Genomic DNA, 23,347 nt, shown 5'->3' on the forward strand with positions numbered 1-23,347 from the left:
GTCTGATTCTTGGCGTCGCACAGACCCGAGACGACGCTGTGGCCAAGCGCTGCGATACTGGGAATACATACATACCGCATATTTCTCTCTACACAGTCAGATCTTTGACTACACTCCAACATTTGGTTGAGAACTTCTATAACGAGGCGATTTTTCCTCTTGGATCCGGATAACCTCTGTGGCTCTCCATCATTTCGCCGTTCGTTCATCTGAATCTCGAATCCAATGACGAGTTTGAACGTGGATTATCGGCACCGCAAATGTTAAATGGAGATAAAATAAAGAGGACAGATAAGTGCTGCGGAGCAAAACTGAAGGAGGGATCTCCTGGGTCTTTTTTGACGTGTGTCTGGTAATATCAGTGGCATATGTGGTGCGGTCAAGGGGATTTTCGTGATTTTTTACGCGTGCAGGGTAGATCAGTGACCACTTGAATCACGTCTCCCCCTTGGTTTGCCTCCCCTCCTTTCTCCCCCTTTAGGTGTGAAATCGATCTTCTCAGACAGAGACTCTGAACCCCTCGGTCCCCGCATGACATGGTTCAGTCCAGCTGCGAGATCCGAGCCTCCTCCATGCATTGGGATTTTTCTCAGCGCCGACACCGAGTGAATCTCCCTTTTTTGACCATCTGAGAAGTATCGTGCCTGCCAGACCCGAGAAAAAAAAGCACCTGCCATGACCGCCGCTTCAATCCGGGACGGAGCAACGGGACTCGCGAGGAGACCGGAATGCGCATGCAGGAAAGGGGACGGAATACGGATTTTTGCTCTAATGAAGGCGGGAGTGCAGGCGCACCACTGGAGCCGGGTGCTGTTCTTATACATGGGGCTACTGGCCGCCTCAGTAAAGGGTAAGTCCCCATCTGTACCGCTCAAGACATGCAAAATGCAGCAGCCTTACCCCCACTCTCCACCGCCCACCCTCCACGATCCCCTCACTGAATGCAAATCAGCAACACGCACTCATCCTAAAGGCGCATTTAGGAATCAACCTTGCTGTGATGTCGCTGTTCCAGAACCCCCAAGTTATTAATAGAGGAGAGGTGGCTGGCAGGGTGGCTATTTTGGTGACAGTGGATCCTCTGGAATTGTGTCCATCCTTGACTCTGTTGATGCGTTTGAGGACTGAGGTGTTTTCTGAGGAAATGAGCGTGCGTTTAATGAGCTGTAGGGATGATTAAATAAATGTGTGACTCCTGCTTCCTACAGAGGAGGTTTTACAGAGAAGGCATGTGCTGCTGGCGTGAGGAAATCAGTTGAGATGGTCAAGCAGGCTGCTGATTGTTATGCTGTTCAGAGTCCAAAAGGGTGTGTGTGTGTCCGTGTCTGTGTGTGTGTGAGGAGAGAGAGAGAGAGAGAGAGAGAGAGAGAGAGAGAGAGAGAGAGGGATGTTCTTCTTTCTAACTGTTCTTTCTCAGTTCCCCAGCTCATAAGATTCTTCACTTGCTCAAGTAGACACCAATAAACATCTTGTGCACAGTTCTCTCCCTATTCTTTCTATGTGTGTGTCTGTGTGTTTGTGTGTGTAGTTACACTATGTGTCTGTGTGTGTGTGTGTGTGGGGGGGGGGGGGGGTAATTAACTGACTCTGGGTTTTCTGTCCTTGATTAATTGCAAATGGAAATCTTGCAACCGGAGCTGGGCATTCAACAGATTATCATTTCTATTCATTTACTTTCACGTCTTCGCAACATAATGTGTCTCTGAAAGAAGAGACTCAGTTACTGATCCATGTTATTTTTTCCTCATTTCGACACTCATCACGAAAAGCCTGTGGTGTTATTTAGAGCCCAAGCTTTTCGGGGGAAGAGCCGCAATGATTTTTGCCATCCCGAGCAGGTCCTTTGGCAAAGAAAGCCGACCGTTTTATCACTGTCTTGGCTCCACACCACAGAACGGGCACTATTTTTAGCAAAAGCCAAGAATACTGCCACGGCCACAATATGAATTTGACAGTGAGTCATGGCTCTGTGTTCGCCCACTCATACCTTTTGGTTTGGACAGCACATAATCCACGAGTGAGTGGAAACTGGGCACATTTTCAGCACCACCAAAGCACAGTAGGCCGTGTCGTCTCCTGCTGTTTCAGTGCGCCTCGAGCTTGATCATTACTATTTTACAGAGAAACGTCATTCCTCTCATGTCTCCCACCAAATATCTCCCACTTGTCACCCACTTTTGAGCAAACTTATGTCATCAACCACCCAGATGGTTTTTGGTGAGATGTATCGCGCACGGCTCAGCGCCAATGATACTGACAAATCTCCCTCGACTTTCATGTGGAGTAAATCTCATTGCGGCTATATTCGTAGGAGGCTTCTTGTTTTATTTGCGTCCAGGGAGCTTTTTTATTGCCCACTCTCTTGCCGTTTGAGTTTTGGGGCCAGTAAAGCGACTCTAAGTTATTGCACATATTTACAAAGAGCAAGAAAGGCTCAGACGATCTATCTTGCCCTCCCTTGTAACAACGTTTACTTTAAACTGTGCCAATAAATATGTTTGAATACCACACGCCGGCGTTGAGGTGGTCTGGCGAGTCCCTTGGTGATGCTGCAGCCACCAGCAATTGCCCCATCCTCCCATTGAGCGGCACCAGAGCCTCACGCTATACTGAGAGGCGGAGCGGAGAGGGAAGAAAGACAGGACCTGGGGTCCGTGGCATCTCACATACTTTATCAAGCCTTGGCGATTAATGCTCAAAAGTAGCCAAAAGATACAGGTGTGATGCTGCCTGTTGACCAAAAAGGCTCATTTCCAGCTTGTGTTTGAAAAGCATCACATCTCAGATGTATAATTGTGCTTTAACACTGTCGTCATTTGTCAACCAGTCTGACTTTAAACAATTTCCAGCCTGCATTGTAACCAATTATCATTCCCAAGGGGCCGCACAGTCAAAGATAGAGATACGTTTAACAGAGATATTGAAGAGAGCAGCGCGCTGTCTCCATGGGATCAAAACCAGCTGTCCCAGTGGAGCCGTCGCTCAATAAACGCTAATCAACCTCTATTCATTTAATCGTGCAGAGGAGAGAATGCGAAGACCGGGAGTGAGAGGAGGAGGACAGAGGAGGACAGAGGAGGCAGATCGAGGATGACGTGTCTTGCCTATCAGCTGCGTGTTTCGGCTCCCCACTCCACGCGAGCTCGGCCGGTATTAGATCATTCGTCAGCGGCGCATGAGACAGTCACTCAGCATGTCCATTTACACGCAAGTTCACGCTTCTTCGTCGTCGTCCTTTGCTCCTCTCATTCAGACTTGCCTTTATACAAAGGCACCGCGTTGTGCTCATGATGCAACTTGCAGAAATGTTATGAGGACTGGAGGGCTTGATGCCCCTTTCCTTTTTATCTTTTTCGCTTCATGACATTTGCTTGTATTCGCACAGTCATGGGGCTCCTGAAGAAAGAGACGGGCGAAAGAGTGTGTGTGTGTGTGTGTGTGTGTGTGTGTGTGTGCGCGCGCATGAGAGGAAGAAGACTTGGGGCGAAGGAGCGCGCGTGCGCGTGTATGCTTCCAGGCAATAACACGGGGAGAAAAACCTCGGTGTAAAGTCGTTTTTGAAGTTCCACAAATGAAAAAAATAAAAAACTCAAACTTGAACTTTTTCATTGTAAAGACCTCCAGGCGTTGAAAAAGGCTTCAGACCTCTGATTGATACAAATTTAATTGGGGAGACCTATTTAGAAACACATTGAGTAATGAACGATGTAATGTCTTCATGTAACTTTAGAATAGGATGAGAGATGAAAATGGAATAAGTTATTTTCAACAGACTCTCTCTTAAGTTTAAGGTGCTGGGATGGTTGCTTTGCTACATTAAAATAAGAGTATTACTATATTAGTATGGGGCCTCCAAAGACCTATTAGATCCCCCAAAACTTCACTGGTACACTCATTTTGGCTGCTTGGGTGTCCAGTCTCATTTTTTCAGTCAGTATCCAAAGCTCATGACCATAGGTCAGAGTCAGAACATAGACTGACCAGTAAATTGTGAGTTTTGCCTTCCAGCTCAGCTCCCTCTTCACCACAAAGGTCCGGCACAACACTCACATCACTGTCCATTTCACACTGTATTTTTACCTCACTCAAGATATTTGAGCCTCTTAACTTGAGGTAGTAACCTTCTTCCAACCCAGAGGGGGCAATCCACCATTTTCTGGCTGATAACCAGACTTGGAGGTACTGACTCTTATCCTGACTACTTCAGACTTGGCTGCAAGATGCCCAGTGCATGCTGAATGGAGGTCATGGTGGGTTTAAACCAACAGAACAACATCATCTGCAAAGAGCAGAGATGCATTTCTGAGGTCCATAAAACAGACACTGTCCTCCACCCTGAAATCCCAATGTAGCAAAAACAGAGTCCCATGTCTCCCCTGTTTTCCATATGTGCTTTAATGATGAATATACTTGCATCTCACTTTCCTTTTGTTTCTCACTTTACCTCCACCTGTCTTCCTTCTACCGCCAACCTCAAATCCTCCACTTCCTGCACGCTCTATTGCGTCCCATCTCCCATCTGCTCCCTGTTTTCACCGTTGAGCAATAAAGGATGGAATGGGAGCTCAGAAACAGATGACATAATCTATTTACCCAAAACAAAGAAATGTTTTGAATGCAAAGTAGAAGTGCATTGCTACTTTTCCTACTTGAGCGAAGGAGAAACAGCTGTGGAGTGGGAGGGAGAGTGGTGGTCAAAATAAAGATGGAGATCATAAAGCGGTGGCGCAGGGAGAGAAAAACAGCAAAACAGCAGGATGGAATTTACTGTGAGGGGAAATGAGAGGCAGAGAGGGGAGAGGATTGTTGGAGTAGTGGGGTGATAAGCTTACACCAGCTGAGTGATAATCCGGGCCCTATGTTTCTGTGGCTTTTGAGTGCTGGGTGATTTTCCTCTCTTTAGTAAATTATCTATTTGGAAGGCTCATTTTCTTATCAGGCATCAAGCAGACTCCTATTTCAACAACTAACAGCGTGTAAGTAAGCTCGTGGGCACGTGCATGTCTGTGTGTGTTTGGATGAGCCTGTGAGTTGCCACCCCCATTCACTCTAGGATGATTAGACCAAAGTGTTGGCAAGCAGGTCATTAGTTAGCTCAAAAGGGGCCACTGAGAGACTGGATATGTGTGTGTCTGTGTGTGTGTGTGTGTGTGTGTGTGTGAACATGTGTGCACGTGAGCTGCTTTCAAAATGATGCAAATAGTTCGTCCTTGTGCGCACCCTGATTTTACCCACCTGCTGATGTGTCACCCTCTCACTGTCTTCCCGCTGCACCCCCCCCTCCCCCATCCCTCACCCTCCACAACCACCTCCCCTTTCTTCCTCCATCCTCCTCTCTGGTGATTCACACTGTCATCTGTCTCCAGATGGCCTGAGCTCTGTCACTGTGCTTCGTCACACTGATCACAGCCCTACAGTGACTCTCACACATGCACACATGCACACACACACACTCGCTAATTCATGCAGACTTGCAGACTCCCACCAAAAATGCATTCATGCATTTAGACACACACACACACACACACTAGACTATTAGACCTTCTGGACTTATAGCCAGATGAGCTTTTGGGGAATTTCTTGATTAAAGTGGCACTTAATGAGATGATGAGGAACATCCAATTCATTTTCAATACAATTCAATTGCTTCCTCTGCTATTTCATCTATTAAACTATTAAATATGATGGTATTGCCATGGTAAAAAGGTTAGCTTTCATTAAATATTTAAATTTGATACAGAAACATTCAATCTGAGACATTATTATACTATCTGCGGGCTGTGGCTGAAAAAGTAGTAGTTAAGATTTGATTCAATCAGAGAAAATCTGGGTGAAAACAAATGAGAAATACTTGTGTTCTTTAAAGAGAGATCCAGTTGATTACTTACATCAAGACGATTATTTTTTTGTATATGCAATTTCTTTGAAATATGTTGAAATGCAGATTCGCATTATTTAATCAAATGTGCACTTTTTGCATAAATTTCCATGACATAAATCTGAACTTAAGTAAACCTAAATATGTATTTTGTATCATTTCTTTTGAGTAGTTTGAAAGAACAGGAGCACAATAGCCCAAATTTCCAAATTAACCAGCGCGTGGAAAGGGAAAAAAAGAAAAAAGGTCTTCACCTGGAGCGTCCCACCTCAAATATCGCTTTCAGCATGTCCCTGAGTGCAATGTTAAATTAATAAATGTATACTTTGGCTGCTTTGCTTATCCAGGGAGTATAAATCTAGCACCATTCTGGCAGTATCTTTGCTTCACACTCACAACACACTCCTGTGAACTCCTCTGTGTTCTTCGCTCCTCTGGAGCTTAGCATTTTAGCAGCTAAGCTCCATTTAAGACTCAGCATGGTGGATGGTGAAGTTATGGCAAAGTGCCTTGCTCAAGAACTTGATTCTCAAGAAGAAATTGGTTTTCATTTTCCTACCCACGTTTCCCAGTAGAAGTCAGTACAACAACTTGGTTGTATTGGCGAGCTCCCAGATGTGAATATGTGCTACTAACTGCTGTGCTGCGAGCCAAAGTATGTCAGGAAAACAACACACGCTCTCAGTCAATCTTCCCTTGATAACTGTTGGCGAAAATAAATCAAATAAATACATACACAAAAAGTCGAGGGCTTATGTCTCCCTGAGCCATATGTGGTAAATCAGAAGTCTCAATCTTGATTCCGATACCCGTCTTCCTAATATTATCAGACAAAGGATATTTGCCCCATCTACTGTAAATCCCCACAAAGTGAGAGACAGATGTAGATGCCCTGTCTGTCTTGTACAGACACAAAGCTCAGGCAGGGGTTTCTTTAGCTTCCTGATTTACACTGTTCTTATCAGATATCACTGATTCCAGAGATTGAAGATTAGATCCCAGGCAGGAGGTATCTTGTCCTTGTCCTTGTCTTTTTTTTGCTTTCCTGTACAGCTTCTCTCTCCATTCAATGTATAGACAATCTGTCAGAGGTCTTTTTCTGGGAAAGAGGCAGAGAAAGGCAGTGAGGATGTGTGTTTGTCACACATTCCTACACTTGTGAGGTCCATTTTCACTTCAGAATCGAAAGCACATTGCTTCTGCTTTAAACCTTTGAAACCTGGATCGACATCAGTTTTGTTGTGCTGCTTTTTAGACCCCTTTCACAAGTATTTAAATTTTGAACCCTAAACAAATTGGTTTGATTTCTGTCAAAACATAGGGGGAAAGGCGATGAGCAACTTGGTAAGAAATGTTCCACAAATTGCAAGAAATAACCAAATTTAGAAAATTATTTTTAAAAAGCAAGGGAAAACTTACAGTGGAGAAAAGGGAGAAGAGGGAAAACCTATATTCATGATTTTTAAAAAAAAATCAGGTCACAGAATTATAATAATTTTTCATGACCTTCTTTAAGGTTTTTTTTTTTTTAACTATCTTTTTGGTCATTGTTATTTTCACGTAATTTTCTTGTACTTTTACTAATTCCTTGCTATATTGGGGTCATTTTTTCTTTTGTTGCTCATTGCCCTTTTCCCATGTTTTTGAAAGAAATCAAACCAGCTGAGGTTTCAAAGGATTATTGGCCTGCATAAACCCAGTAGTTTTTCTTTTTAAGGGCAATTTTAAAAAGTGGTGGTCCATATGTTTACATATATTCACAAAAGCTGATGCTGTCTATTATTGGAGCAAGAATTTTGTGTCTCTAAACCAATAGTTTGATATTTTAAGGATGAGGCTGAGAGAGTTCGCTGACAGGATTGATCCCACTCTCATATCTGTGCCGTAAATATGAGGCTACAGCTAGCAGCCAGTTGGCGTAGCTTAGCACAAAGACTAGATACAGGGAGAAACAACATTGCTGAAGTCTCTAAAGTCAGTCTAAAGTGTGTGTAAAGTGTGTGTCTGCGTGAGTTAATCACCCTAAAAGTATCTGGTGTCTAAACCAGTTTAACCTAACGTTACAGCCGTTACCTGTTGGCTCATGTTACCCATTTTGCTGCCACCTGGGAAAAATAAATTTCTAATGAGTGGAAATGAGTAGAAAGTGTCTTGTGTTTCGCCACAGAAACAGACCAGACAGAGTTATCTTTTGAGGAGTCAAGAAATACAGTGTTGCGTTTGGGGCTGAGTATTGTCTAAAAATGCTAATACCAGTTTAAAGTCATACCAATAGATCATATCAATTGGTACCTTTATTTGTACATAGTTCGACTCCCATCATGTGAATGGGAGCATTCAGTTTCCTATATTGCTATAACTACTCATCTCTATCCAAATAAGTTTCAGACAAATACATCTTGAAATGTTTCAAACTATTTAAACATTTGCTAAAAAACTGAAGAAACATTTCTGTCTAATACATTGCACTCAGCTGAGAACATCACATGCTATCATAGAGTGCATCTAGTAATTTTACACCTATCATTATTGTAATATGACATGTTATTGTTACCGTTATTGCTGTGCATCTCTTCCCCTCTCTCCCTCTCTCTTCCCCTCTCTCTTTCTCCTTCTTTTTTGTTGTTATTGTAATTTAATTGTTATTTACGAAATCTATTGCAAGTCTGTCCGTCCAGGAAGAGGGATCCCTCCTCAGCTGCTCTTCCTGAGGTTTCTTTCATTTTTTTTCACCTGTTACAGTTCTTTTTCAGAAGTTTTTTCTTAGGCGATGTGAGGGTCTAAGGATAGAGGGATGTCGTATGCTGTAAAGCCCTCTGAGGCAAATTGAAATGAATGAATTGAAATTGAACTTCAACACACAGAGACTATATGGGTTGTTGGCTGCTGTAATTATGGACCTATCACATTTTACATTTTTTATGTATTTCTGTATTTGGATCCCCATCAATCAATCAATTCCAAGGTAGCAACAACTCATTCTGAGGTCCGCACAAGTAAACATTTAATCATATCATAAAACAGATATTAAGGTTTCACAATACATCAATCTGGATCAATATTTCAATTCAGTGATCAACAATCCAGTATAAGCAATACAGCTTGAAAACCATGATAGGTTTTGTCGTCTTTAAGATACACCTTTACTTTGTTATTCCCATGGCACATTTTTTCACCATTTCCATCCAAGCACACCTGCTTCCCTAAACATTTAACAGACAATGGTAAGCAGCCACAAAAAAGACAATGAGGAGATTTTTAATGATGCAGTCTTATATCATTTGCAGTCCCCTGAATTAAATCAAATCAAAATTGTATTATGGTAGACATTGTGAAATCAGCAAATATCAAAAAATTGTCTGAAGAACTGATGTAATATTAGATGGAACTTGTGATTTATACCCCTAACAAATATGTAATTAAAAATACAAGGTAAAGGGGGACAAGAAAAAAACAAACAAAAAAAAAAAAAAACAGGCATGCAGCATTAAATTGGAAAAATGCTTGTTTTGATTAGCTGCAAGCAAAACAATACAAGTAGCTGTTTTTTTCTAGATATTTTTAAAAAAAGATCTAGAAATGTTTTGATACTAACGGATACTGGGTATTTAAAGTGGAACTACACCCATTTTTAAAATTCATATATTATTAACATTATGAGGGCCCACCAGGATTTAATGGATTAATTCGAATTTGTGGTTCAGGACGATTTTTTTTAAATGCAAAGCTCTATTTTTTCCTTTGCTGCTCCCTTTGGGCTTTTGTAGTCACAGTGGGATGAGCCTTATTATTTTTTTATCTTCTGCAAAATCTAATATCTAATATTTGTGTTTGTTTTTAAAACCGTGCTACTTTTAATGATATTCAAGAACAAAGAGACTAATTTTAATTAAACATCCCAGTCTGTTTTTTTGTGTAAATTAGATGCAACCTTGAGCCTGATAAATATAGCAGGAAAAATTATCTAATGTGTAAGTTGTGGACGTAGCTGCCAATCTGACACGCTGCCAGTTTATGTTTCTCCTTACAATCTTAACATCTTGGAGAAAAAAATAACAACATTGGCTTTAATTTACACATCCACTGCCAATGCAAGATTTCCATGTCTTTTGCTTTGAGCAGTGAGGAAACGCACTATGCAGAGACAATATTTCATTTAAAATAAATTATTATCCATTTGAGTGATGCATGCAGCCCATTAATTATGACTGTGGCTTGCAGTGGACACTGGAGCCTTCCTGGGGGGCAGTTAGGCTCTGAGTTGAAAGGTTAAAGTGTACTACAGTAAGTTGAAGTGAGGCTGATTGATCAGCTGCTGCTCATCCATCACTCAGTGATAGATGAAATTGTCCTGCAGGGACGTTCATGACCTGACCTTTGCACCGGGGCTTCCTTTTCGGTTTAATATAAACGGCTCAGAGAGGATGAAATGTTCATGAATACCCACTCACTAACACAATTCAACATGCTTGTCTCAGATGATCTCATACATTTAACACATCCATAATTGCATTACCCCACCTCCTGTTGTTTCCATTGATTGGTTAGAGTCCAGGAAGTTTCCACTGATTTCCGGTGCAATTTAAGTGCAAGTGCGGAGCAGGATGTAACTAAGGGTTGGCTGCTTAGTGAAGGCAAATATAACTCAAAGAGCCTGGCTATCAGATGTGAGCAGAATGAAAATTAGGTGATAACTGAGCTTAACTGTTTCACACATTAATGTCACACACAAATGTTTGCCTTCCCATAAGTATTAGGGAGAAAGGAGGAGAGAATTAAAATGATTTAAAGCATGTATGAGTGTGTATTTTTGCACATTTAATGCCTATGCATGCTGGTACAAGGGAGGGTGTACGCGTGAGATTAAGTGTTAAGGCGAACTCAAGCAGCAATGAATAATAGAGGATTGGTTTTTATACGTGTTCTGTTTTCTTGTTGTCATGGAAACAACATACTGCTTCTGTGACACAAGCAGTAAATGAGGCTCTTTGAACTGCACTTCTCTCCTATTTTTATTTTACTCATCTCATACTGATCAATATCTAACCAGGCTGAGAAGCTAGAAAAAATTCTAGATTTCTAGAGAGATTTGGATTTTATCCCAAGACTTAAAGGGACAGTTCAACCAATAAATCAAAAATAGCTATTTTGCCTCTTACCTGTACCTTTATCAATATGGATTGTTTCAATGTGAGCTGCTAAATGTTGACGATATCAGCTGTAGAGATGTCCAATATAACGGAACTAGATTGCACTCGGTTTGTTTTGCTGAAATGGCCAAGAATATACGTTTAAAAGATTCAACAGCAATGTCTCTTTCCAGAGTGATCATGACCTTTTTACTGATGATAATCAGTTGAGCAGTTTCATGTAGGTATCGTAGTAGTGCTAGGTGAGCTAGCGCTTCCTTGTCAGCGTCCTTCTGTGCGGGGATGCGGTTGTAATCCGGCAAATAGAAAATAGTTCCTACATTGCACTGATGTGGATAGACCTCATGGCATTGGGCCAGCTTTGGGGATTGCAAGAAACCTATGAACAGTTTTGCATAACCACCAAACAAAGCAAACCAAAGGGAGGTGAATTTGCAATTACCACCCTGATGCAGGGGAAGGCAGGCCACAGTTTTTCAGCAGGCACTCTGTGAGATCTGCCAACAACACCCCACTGAAAAAGCATAAAAATGATTTTTGACCAAAGAGCTCCAAATGAAAATGACAAAATAAAAGCCTTAAGGCAAACAGCTTAAAACACAGACATGCAAAAAGGTTATTTTAGGAACACAAAATGCAATGGCAATTAATCGGCTGTGTGACATATCCACCTACTCAATGTGACTTATCAAGTCTAGCAGAAAAAAGGCACAACTAAAAAAAAACAGTTTTGAGTGTAGTACCGGGATAGCAATAGCCTAAATATCAGTCAACTCCAACATACCTCAGTTTCAGCATAACTTGTAGTAGCTTTTCTCCTTATGCTCTAACTCAGTGATACTTAATCTACAACCCATGGGTCAAACCTGGATTGCGATAGGGTGCCAGGTGGCCTGCCGAATTTACCATTTTCTAATTCACAATGAAAATGAACTGATTTACGCTCTTTTTTTTGTCTAGATGACTAACTGAGCATCAGGCTCATGGGGAGAGTGTTTCCAGGTGAGGGGAAACCAGGGCAGAGAGATAAAAAGGTGCATGGCTGAGTGCTCACAGAGCAAGTGCCATAGCACACACAAACATATTGACGGACTTGCAAAAACACATTTCTACAGGCATCTCACCCCACTGTGTTTCGTGTGGGAGGCCCAGCGCCTCATAAACTCCCCCACAAAGACAGGAGTCCATTTGAAAGGGAGGAAGCTCAACGGTAACATGCTTTTGACTCTGAATGGGCTATATTTTATTGATCAGCTTGAAGCCTTGATGCGTGGGTTGCTGAGGAGCTCACAGCAACACCAATGTGCCATAATGTACTGATAAGAAGAGGAAGCATTGAGGAAAATAACATGATAAAGAATACACAAACAATTGTGTCTCAAAACAGTGTTTCAACTGAGTGTAGTGTTAGGGATGAGCTGTGTGAAAATGCGTAGGTGGCTTTTTTTGGGTGGGTGGCTAGGTCGCAGGTCGTTTTGGCTGGCATGATGATACTGCTGGTTAAATATGACCCAGCTGGAAGGAACTGCCTGGCTTCCCCCCACCTTCTCTTCCTCCCTGTCTGAGTGAGAGAACACATGCTCCATTGTGCCTCTCTTTGCCAGATATGTGCGCATGCACTCATGCAAGTGTGCATTTCTGCATGCACGCCTCTTATCATGCAGCCGCTTTCTTTGATGCTTTAATCTTTGGCTACATGTTTGCACGTGGGTGGGTGTTGTTTATTTTCTTACTCCACACATTTCACCCTCCAGCAATGTTGCTGTGACAATGTGTTTTTGTTTGTGAGTGCATGTGTTAACTATGTGCCACCATGGGAGTCAGCAGATCTTTTAAAGAAATGCCAGAGTCTGATTTGTGCCAAAAGTGCAACGTTGGAATGTAACTTATTTAGTTAAGTTTAACCTTTTGAAACATTATCACTTTTGAAGCAATATCACTTTTCTTGTGCTGCTTTCAGACAATTTACACAAGTATTTAAAAGTGTAAACCTTGAGCAAATTGGTGCATCTTAAGAAATTAGTAGATCTAGAAAATGATTTTTAAAAAGCTATAGGAATATTTTTAGGGGGAAAAAAGCCAGGGAAAAGCTATATTTATAATAATCATAATTGCATATTAAAAATTAAGTTATCGAAATATTATATATTTTAAGTACTTTTCCCAGGTCACTTCCTTGTTTGTTCGTTTGGTTTTGTTTTTACTAATTTTTATGCAATTTTCTTGTACTCTTCACTAATTTCTTGCTCATTTTTAGGAACTTCTTTTGTTATTACTTATTGCCTTCTTATTAATTAATTAGATTAATAATTAATATAAAAAGCTCCACCTTTACCAAGTTCAACACTTAGGTGATGCATACACTAATACATCACTATTTATAATCCAATAATACCATATATAATATATAATTCTGCAAAGTGCCATTCTGCACAATAAGGACATTTTGTTATAGTACTTTAAGTATATTTTGATGCTTATGTTTCTGTACTGTTAACTAAGTAAGATCTTGAATGCAAGACTTGCAATAGAGTATTTTTACACTGCAGTATTTCTGTTTTTACTTCAGTAGAATGTTTGAGTACTTTCTCCACTGCTGCCAATGCCTTCATATATGTGTTTGCTCAAGTGTTTCTTTGCATACACATATCAAAGTTTTACTTCACACATTCAAGCAGCAGGAGGCCATTCCAAGCTTCAATTGTGCACCATTATGGAGATGCAAGCTCCATTTTTCTGCCCTTTTAAAGAAACAGCATTTACCATTCAGCTCAGTGGAAACAACCCGTGAGGGGGAGGGCTAAGTGGGAGCAAGCCTATCGCAAGTGCCTTCCACTGCATTTGGCTTGTCTGTAATGGCAGACGGTGTCGTCCTGGCCCAGACATTAGCCTAATGTATGGAGGCGAGCAGGATCGCTGAGCTCATCCATTTCCATTTTAATGGCGGCCATCTAGAGGTTAATTCGGATATGATGCGGTCAAGGCGCGCATATGCGCTGACACGTCAAGAGACAAATAGTGTTGCTGAGAGGATCTATGGGGCGGAAGGGTTTATCTTCCCACCAGGGAGGCAGTTACTGGCACACACACACACACACACACACACAAAACATTTGGTTGTTTGAAGTTTACTCATGGGGTTGGTTATATGTGGTTATATGTGATAGTTGATAGCTTTGTTACTTGATAAATCCCAAGGGAGGCACTTATTTGGTTGGAAATTATTCACTGTTTGCTCCGATGGGATGTTCATTTTATATGGGTATTGCTCCTGATAGACCACATGTATGGAGGCTTTATGGTTTCTCTTGAGAATAAGGAAAGAGCTGAACTCTGTATTTCAGCTATGTGATGGGGGAGACCTGGAATAGGTGAGTTATGGTCCAATTTAATGGTTGATTGCGTGATTCTTGTGACTAAGGTTTCCTCAGTTTCTATAGACAGATAGATAGATGCTGTACATGCTTTGGCTACAGTTGGAACAATTTCACAGTGATTTCCTGTGGCATTGATTTATTAATTCAGTATGTTCTTTAAGGTCCCAGTGACCATTAAAAGTGGGCAGATAAGAGTAGAGATAAGATAAGAGTTAAGCAAAATGGAGCTACAGCGGACTGCTGGCTCAAATGGATGGATTTCTGGACGTGCCTACTGGGCACAGGCCTAGAGAGAGAGCCTCTGGCCTTCGCTTGTAAAATTTCACTCAAATTAACATGCACCTACAAGGGAGGGATTTAAAAAAAAAAAACACATGGAAACACAAAAAGATCACAAAGAAATGGAAAGAAACCACAGAGATGCAAAATAACTCTCAAAACAGGCAGAAAACACAAAATAAGCACAAAGCAACACAAAGCAGCCAAACAAGACACAAAATTACCTCAAAGAGACTCAAATTACTACAAGACAAAAAAATAACCATTAAGGAATACAAAACTACCAAATTTTCTGTGTGTCTGGCTCTTATGTGGGAGAGGTGGTGGGGCCCTTTTCTTTGTGCCCATGGTCCCATTGGCTCTTATTACCCCCATGTTGGCTCCATATGCATCTTCCTCGGCCTTAGATCTGGAGGAGGATGAGGGAGAGATGATGAACAAATTAGATTAATGAATAAATGAATTAGGCATCAGTTAGAATATTTCAAAGATGAAATTAAAGGTTTGACTGTTAAAAGGTAAGCTCATTGTAACAGTGAAACCTCGACGGTGTAGTACTGACGGGATAGCAATAGCCTATATGTCAGGAAGAGAGAGACAATGGGAATTATATTCCCCATGTAACGTTGGTTGCTGAAGCAGTCCACTTTAAAATGCATGCACATAATCCAGTGCTGTCACACATAGCAAGCTGTTTCTAACAAGCTAACTAGCTCTGTGCTCTCTGACATGTATCTCTTTGTGTGGCATTTGTTTGAATTTGTACAGCACTTTGATCAACTGTGGACATTTTTAAATCTGCTATATAAATACATTTGATGTGATCTGATATCATTAGATGAAATTGGTTGGTTCTAGTTTATGTAAGCACATGTCATATTTTATTTTACAGGCAAAACCATAACTTGATTTTGTTAAATGAATATAAAGAAATGGACTTTTTTTTGTCATTTTGGCAGGAATTTATGTTTTTAAATAGGTGCACAATATGTTGAGGAATGTCATGTAAAATGATTAAAAAGGCGTTTTTCATTTCATCTTGACTTTAATGTTCCCATACATTAAAGCCTTACATTTATTGACGATGTCACGGACACACCGTGCTATGCTAAGAAATGTTAAAATTCTGGAGGGCCTCTTTCAAACATCAAACAATAAGTTTCATTCTCCTCAGCTCTTCAGTTGTGTTCATTATGCGCAACATAAGACGTGCAGCACTTCTATTATTGACTGCAAGAACAAGATGGTCTCTGCATCTTTGTCTTTTGTCCAAAGGCAAACTTGAATTGTAGATGAGGCGGCCAGACAGAGGCGGGGAAGGATAAAGAAACAGAAAAAAAAAAATAAAAGATCAGAGTCGAGAAAGCAGATTTTCAGTTCTTGTATTGCATGTATTGTTTGTGTCTTTATGGTATTATGCGAATGTGATGTTGGGATTATGCTCGCCAAGATGAAATTTCCTCCCATTGAGCGCCAGTGTAGCCAGTGTAATTGCATCTCAGCAGAGGAGTTACATGCAGATATGTGACACTATACTCACCTGGGGTATAGGGATTACACCCATACATCTACAGACAACTGATATGTCCACGTGCAGACATGTGTGCATGCTTGACGCCAGCACAAACACACACACACACTGCTGAAGCGTCCCTCCAAATAGACCTCTAGGATTTGCTAACTGTGCAGATTAAGCGCTATCTCACTGTGAATGTCACACTGGCTGTTTGTGACCTCAGCACAGAAGGGCAACGAGACAAAGAAAATAGGTGAAAAATCTCTACCCTATGTCGTCTTCCTCATTAACTCCCATTGGCTGTTGCTCTTCCTCTCATTGACCCTCTGACATGTTCTCTCTCGTGCACTTTCTTACCTTTTTGCTGCTATATTTCATCCCCTCTCATATGTCCCTTGTCTCACCCTTGCCTCTATTATTCCCCACGTCACGTCTCCCAAATCTATTTTCTCACATGTCCATACATTCAGCCAGCCAGTCAGTCTATGTTGTGTCTGTCTGCCCCTGTCGCCCTTGTTCTCTCGCTCTCTTTGGTCTCTTTCCTCATCTCTGAGGGGCTGCTGTCCTGCCGGAGTACAGCACAGTGACCATCGATTCATCAAAGTGTCACAGCATACCGCCGCAGCTCTGTATGCCCGCTTCTAAACAACTGCCCTGGCGAAACAAACAATAGCTCCTACACACACACACACACACACACACACACACACACAGGGAGAACCTGGAGTGCTGCCCCAGCAAGGTCATACCTCTCCCTGTGCACCCATTTGGCGACGTGCACACCGGAGGCAGTTATTGCCAAGCAGATGCTGCCAGTGGCACAGTGGGCTATGTAAGTGGACAACGTATCTGTTAAACAACCACAGATATCTAGCATAGTTAACATTCCGGTACAAGCCAGTGCAAACAGTTTCCACACTAAGGGATGGAATTTACTTGCCCCAAAAACATGATAGCAATTTCCCTAATTGCTGAACCAGCGTATTTGCTACTACTCAATATTCATAACACCTGAACAACTTAAAAAAACATGACCTTCTACTTTGCTGGTGGGCTACCGGGCTAAAACAGCATGGCCAGCAGTCTCTTTATGGGGTCTTTATGGTGCATCAGTGGGGTCAGCTGTGCGATGGGCTCTTCCCTGCAGATTTACATTGAGGGGCTTCACAGCAGGTCACCGGCTCCCAGCAGCCAATTTCATAATGCACCCTGAGCAAGGCTTAAATAATTCAGCCGAGCCCAGAGTGAAGGATCTACTTAATCAAAAGCTCTGGGTTTTCAAAGAACAGAGAGACTAGACCTATGTACATTACCTCAGTTTACCTCAACTGCACTTGCACATATGCGTAAATTTTGGGGGGGGGGGAGCAAATATTGAGGATGATTTGACATGCGAGACATGTACATCTTAAAATGATGCAGAAATGCACAAATTGGTGCATAATTTACCAGAATGCAGGAAAATACGCGTTTGAGGCTCAAAGTTTCCTGGCAGAGGACCTCTAAAGCAGGGATACTCAATTTGCTTTGCTTGGGGGCCACTTTTGCAAAATGAAAGGAGGGCAGGAGTCAGTAGCAACAAACCCATAAATGATTCTAGGATTTTAGGATTATTCTGGGATTTTAGGATGTTTCAAGGATTTTAGGGCATTTCCAGAATTTTCGGACATTTCTATGTTTTTAGGATGGTTAGAAGATTTTAGAATGTTTCAAGGAATTTAGGACGATTTTAGGATTTTAAGAGGTTTCTAGGATTTTAGGACATTAGAGGCTTAGCCAGGACTTTTGTCGAGGTGTTCAGGGAATCCTCCGCTGACACTTTTTTTTGATAAACAAACTCATTTTTGATGTTGTTTTATGTATTCTGGCACCTGATGTATACTAAAAGTAAAAATAGAAATTCCCAGTGTCAATTACTTTATTTCTATTGTAATTTAGAAAATGGTTAGTGGAACAATGGGGCCATCGGGGGCCAGATTTGGCCTGCGTGCTGTTAGTTGAGTATCACTGCTCTAAAGTGATTTTTATCTTATGGTTCAAAACTATTTTGTGAGAAGCTGTTCAAAGATCCAATGATCATATGAATAAGACTACACAGTGCATTAATGCCATCTGGCAAACATCCCTGTTATTACTGTGTAATGTGAAAATCAAACTAACTTGACAGTGCTGTGAATCAGCCCTTAATGTCTAAGGAAGTGCATTCTGGAGTAAACTTTGATGTTTCTGTTTTTGTCCAATTCAATTCTGACCATCTATTTTTCAGTACAGACCAAATCTTGTCTGGCTGCAGCCAAAATAGCAAGCTCTCTTAAAAGCACTATCTTAGTCTTTTGTCCCAGATTGTGCGCGTCATTATCGATTTAAGAGTCGGTCACTTGGCACAGGTGCTCACACTTTGAAACAGCAGTCAGCCAGGCTCTGGCAGACTCTGTGTCGTGATTTTTTTCACTTAATTGTCCCCATAAAACAAAGAGCATGCTTTTCTGCTTAGTTGATCACCTGTCATATATCAGTATGGACGGCGTGTTCCATCCCCGAATAACAAATGCAACTCTGAAGATATGAAGCACTTAAATTCAGATACAAGATGTGCTCCTTGGGTGTCCTTTTGTAGTGCATTCATTTTAGCTGCAAATGCTGAGGACTATTATGCTCTTCACATGTTGATATTGAACATGAAAGATTTATCTGTTGAGCCTGAAGGAATCATTTCTTTCTTCCAGCATGTCAATTCGATCCTGAAACTGCTTAATAGCAATTCAGTTGCCTCAACTTCCCTGCCTGGTATTGCTTTGTAATTCATCCCAGCCCACACATCCTAACGTATTGCCTATGTACAAGAGGTTCACAGTCCACTCTGACCTCTATCAAGCTCTGCTATCAGGCCGCCATTGATTGGCATTTGTCTAATAGAGGCCTCGTAATGAAGGAGATGATGAGGAGATTATTGACCAGGCTGTAGATATGAAAATCAGGTAGGAGAGGTGGATGTGGAGGTTTTACCTGGATAATAGTATTGACCGGATGTTAATTGGGAGGGTGGATGCTCACTTGCTGGGCCCCATTTAAAGGTGTTAATGCAAAATCAGATGGAGATAGCTCTTGCTTTGATCCTTTTCGGTCTTCTCTCTTTTTACTGGTTAAAGTGATGCTTTTTCAATTTTCAACCAGCTTTGTGTCATGACAATGTGGGAACTATGTGTAAATGCACTGCGGTAAACTTCCCTCCATCTAACCATTTTCTACATCTCCCTGCTCATCTCTTAGATCAAATGAGCTGGCTCTAGAGCTTCAACCACTGATTGGACTTCCACATTTTCGCGTGAAGTGTTTTGGGTGGATCAAGAGAAAGAGCTGTCTTTATCTCTTACTCTTTATCTTTCTCCATCCATCTCTTTCACACTCAGATCAAAAAGTAAAACTAGGCATTGCTAATAAATATAAACCAACTTTCTGTCACTGCTTTGGCTTTTTCTTGCCTAAAGTCTTTTCAGACACATATTTTAGTGTACTGTTTGGCTGTAATACAAGAAATTGCTAACAAGACGTTGGTGCCATACTGTCTCCTGTATTGTTAAAATGGAGGTTGAAAAAATTCAGATCAAATGTTAAAACTAAGCAGTGCTGACCAAATGCACACCCATTTTTTTTTTTTTTTACTGTGTAGCCTATTTCTCACCTAAAATGTTTTCATAAACACATTTTAGTTTGCCTTTAAACTATAATATGAGATCAGTTTTTACCAGCCAGCAGCCTTATTGGTTCCTATGTCAGAAACGACCAAGCTTGCATTTCGTTACCAAGTACCCAAGTAGGTCTAGCTATCGCTGCAGACACACCATGGTTAGGACTAGCAAAAAATCAGGGGTGGGTGTCTCTCATGAAGTGAGCAGTCTGCAAGCCTGTATCTCGATTAAGTGGCAACCTCTGGGGTGGAAAATGAAGCCAACACAAAAGTGCCCAAAAACTGTAGTACCTTTATTGGCCATTTGTGGCGGGCTACAGACCATCCCCATAGGCCCTCATGTTAAATTGCCCAACTTTACAGCAGAGATAAACATGTTTACAACCTGGTACAGTTGCTAATTTCAACATTCATGGCAGCTGTATGTGGGTTGAATTTTTCTATAACTCACACATTTACATGTTATTAATGCTTACAGTTGCACAAAATTAATGGTGTGGATGCTTTGATTGACAGGCTGCCTGCCTGACATTGTCCTCAGCAGCTCAACCCTCTTGTCCAAATATAGTCACTTGTGGCTCCAAAAAAAACAAGCTAGTCATGACCAAAAGGTCGAATTCAAGGCTTTAACACGGGAGTCCACAAAGCAATGGGTTACATAATGGTAGCTACGTCTTTTATTTTATGTAGTCGATGATTTAGACCCTTCTCCGTCCACCAGCAGGAACGTTTATTGATCCAATGCGGCGCAGTGCATTCTGGAAATTGTAGGTTTTCCACCTCTTGAGCAAAAGCAAATGCCACATCCCTTTCTCTTTGTTTTCTCCGGTCATGTTGCACCAATCTCAAATATTTAAATCTTTCTACTGTAATTTTATGAAAGACCCTCTTTCTAGCATTGAAATACATCTTCAGAGATGAGGACAGAAAAGAAACAGGAGTTTGCACAGTGATCCTCAGTTATTTTCAGCTCTCCATTACCATATAGGTCATATTTATTCACTGTTCATTTTACAGTATTTTGGTCATGTCTTCCCACAGTATTTTTCCTAAGAATTCATTGTAACACTTGCAGATCACTACAGCAAATAAAGAGCAGAACTCTCAATGCAACGTCGAACACCTGACTAAAGCATATTCAAGTGGCCAGGGTTCAAGTGCGCACAGATTAGCGTCTTTTGGAAGAGGTCAAGCGCATATGAAGTACTGAAAAGTGACGGCTGAAAGAGGCTTCTGCCGGTTTTTTGAGGAGACAGGCCCCCAGGGATTCAACAATGGCATGATGGATATACTTTGACTAGAGATGCTATTATCATCCCGCTGCTACTGATGCCAGCCAGACAGTCTGGATCTTTACCTCCTGACACTATCTCCCCTACCCCCAAAAAAACACATATTTTGATACCATTTTTGCTGTGCTGCCTGGAACAGAAAGCTAATATTGGTTTTGTTTGTTTGTGTGTGTCAGGGAGTGTTTTTCCAGCGGCATTTCAGAATTCATAAACACCCCTGATGTGGCACGTAGCCCCTGAAATCTTAAACAACGGGCTCGATTATTGCTGTGAAAACAAATGCAGCACTCGCTCGTCTGGCTAACCAGGGATTATCCATGTCCATTTGTATTTTTTTGTCATTTATTCTCTTTCCCCTCTGTACTTAAAAAAATGTTTTTGTTTTTGTCTTCATGCATGGTGCCTTATTACTTGTAAATCCCTGCTGTTTTTTCAAACATGAGGCACGTTTCAGAATAAAAATTTGGACTGATTGTTTTTTTTTTTTAAGCATTGGGGATTGTGCTACCCATCAGAGAGCGCATATAAAGCAGCACAGAATCTGTATGTTTCACAAGCATTCAATAAGGGATACACTTTCCCCCTGGAGGGATTTAACAAAGCTTTTACATGTTTTGAAAGACGCAGTGTGTTTACTCAAGATTCTTGTTTTTTAATGCCCTGCTTTTAATGCCCTCAGGTAGCTTATTTTGATGCAATGATTTATTCCAGACATTTACACAGTTGTTATGAGTATGGATGAAAATTAACGAAACAAAAATCATATCTACTGTGAGTGCTGGATTGTTTGTATTGTTGAATTATGTGGGTTATGCAGATAACAGATGTCCTCCAATTATACTCTCCTAATTACGTTTTAATCAGGCTGCATTGTGATTCAGGTTTGTGGCTGAAGCAAACAAAAGGGAAAATGCACATTGTTTGTATAAAAAGCATGCATTCTCGCATGACAGTCTAATTTGATCCCTCTACGTACTGTATGTTTTCATGCAGGTTCCTTTTGTGAGGCTATAACTTATGTCCTTCTGCAAAGAGAAATTGATTCAGAACATGTCCCATTCTTACTGTGGTGTCATTCAAAAGTTACAACATGTAAGATTAAGTGGAGCACACAGGATTTTTTTTATAGGGTGGCCATCAAGAGCCACTGAAAAAGTTAGGTTAAAATTATGTCAATATAGAGAGGTAAGGAATTGCATTATTTTATTTTACCTTGTTTTTTTTTTATTTTATTTTACAGTAAATATTGCCAGTCATTTTATGTGCATAGACTAATACTGGCACAGTTCGCATTTTGAGGTCAACAACACTCCTATTCTAAAGAACCATGTTAAGACATATGTAAGATTCAGGGGGGATTCAGTGGTATCCAGCATTGAGATAAGAATTTCTTCAGTGTTCATTTTTTAGGACAGTGGTTCCCAACTGGTCCAGCCATGTGATCCAGATTTCTCCTTAGGCATTAGTTCAAGGTCTTTAGATTATAACAGACTAAATATTAAGGTTTTTTTGTTTTTGTTTTTTTTTTTTTACAAATGTAAACAACACATTGGGGTTAGACCAGAAAAAGAAAAAAAAAACATATTGCAATAATAAACAGAAATGGACTTCAAAATGCAAACTCTGTGCCGGAAATTCACTGTACTTCAAAACAATGTGTGTTTTTTTAAGAAGTTGACATATTCATGGGTCACTTGCGGTTAAGTCAGAATGGAACTACAACCCACTTTTGGACTGTGACCCTCCTGCTGGCAGTCACTGGTTTAGGAGCATTGTAGTATGAGCTGAATTAGCCACAGAGGTCTCTTCCGCTCCTAGACAAATGGACCAAGTGATTGAAACTGGTAAAAACACTTAAGCTAAAGAACTAAAGCTGTTTCATGTTAAAAAAAATCTAACCCTTCTAAAATTTTAGTGAAGACACAATTTATTTCAGATATCCTGGGGTGAGAGTTTAAAAGACCTCTTTGAAAATGGTCATGCCAGCTGTTCCCTCGCCAATATTTTGTCTAATTTTGGAGTATTTTGCAGCCCCCTTATGACAAGCTATGCCTATATAATTGATACCAATGGGTGCTTTATGTTTTCTAGTTTTACAAGATACCCCTATCTTTGTGCGAGCATAAAAACAAGCATGCAGCAGCTTCTTAAAACAGAAATGTCAGCT

At 40.9% G+C, this 23,347-nt stretch overlaps 1 protein-coding gene across 1 annotated transcript in view; it reads left to right on the top strand.

The window, feature by feature from the left end:
- Positions 1-675: 675 nt before the first annotated feature.
- The window catches only part of csmd2 (CUB and Sushi multiple domains 2), a 285,801-nt gene continuing 263,129 nt past the window's right edge, over positions 676-23,347 (top strand). The window contains exon 1 of the mRNA XM_042506230.1: positions 676-850. Coding sequence (XP_042362164.1) covers positions 676-850 — 175 coding nt within the window. The remainder of the gene's footprint in view (positions 851-23,347) is intronic.

The sequence above is a fragment of the Plectropomus leopardus genome, chromosome 18 (assembly GCF_008729295.1).
Source record: "Plectropomus leopardus isolate mb chromosome 18, YSFRI_Pleo_2.0, whole genome shotgun sequence".
In the NCBI taxonomy this organism is placed as follows: Eukaryota; Metazoa; Chordata; class Actinopteri; order Perciformes; family Serranidae; genus Plectropomus; species Plectropomus leopardus.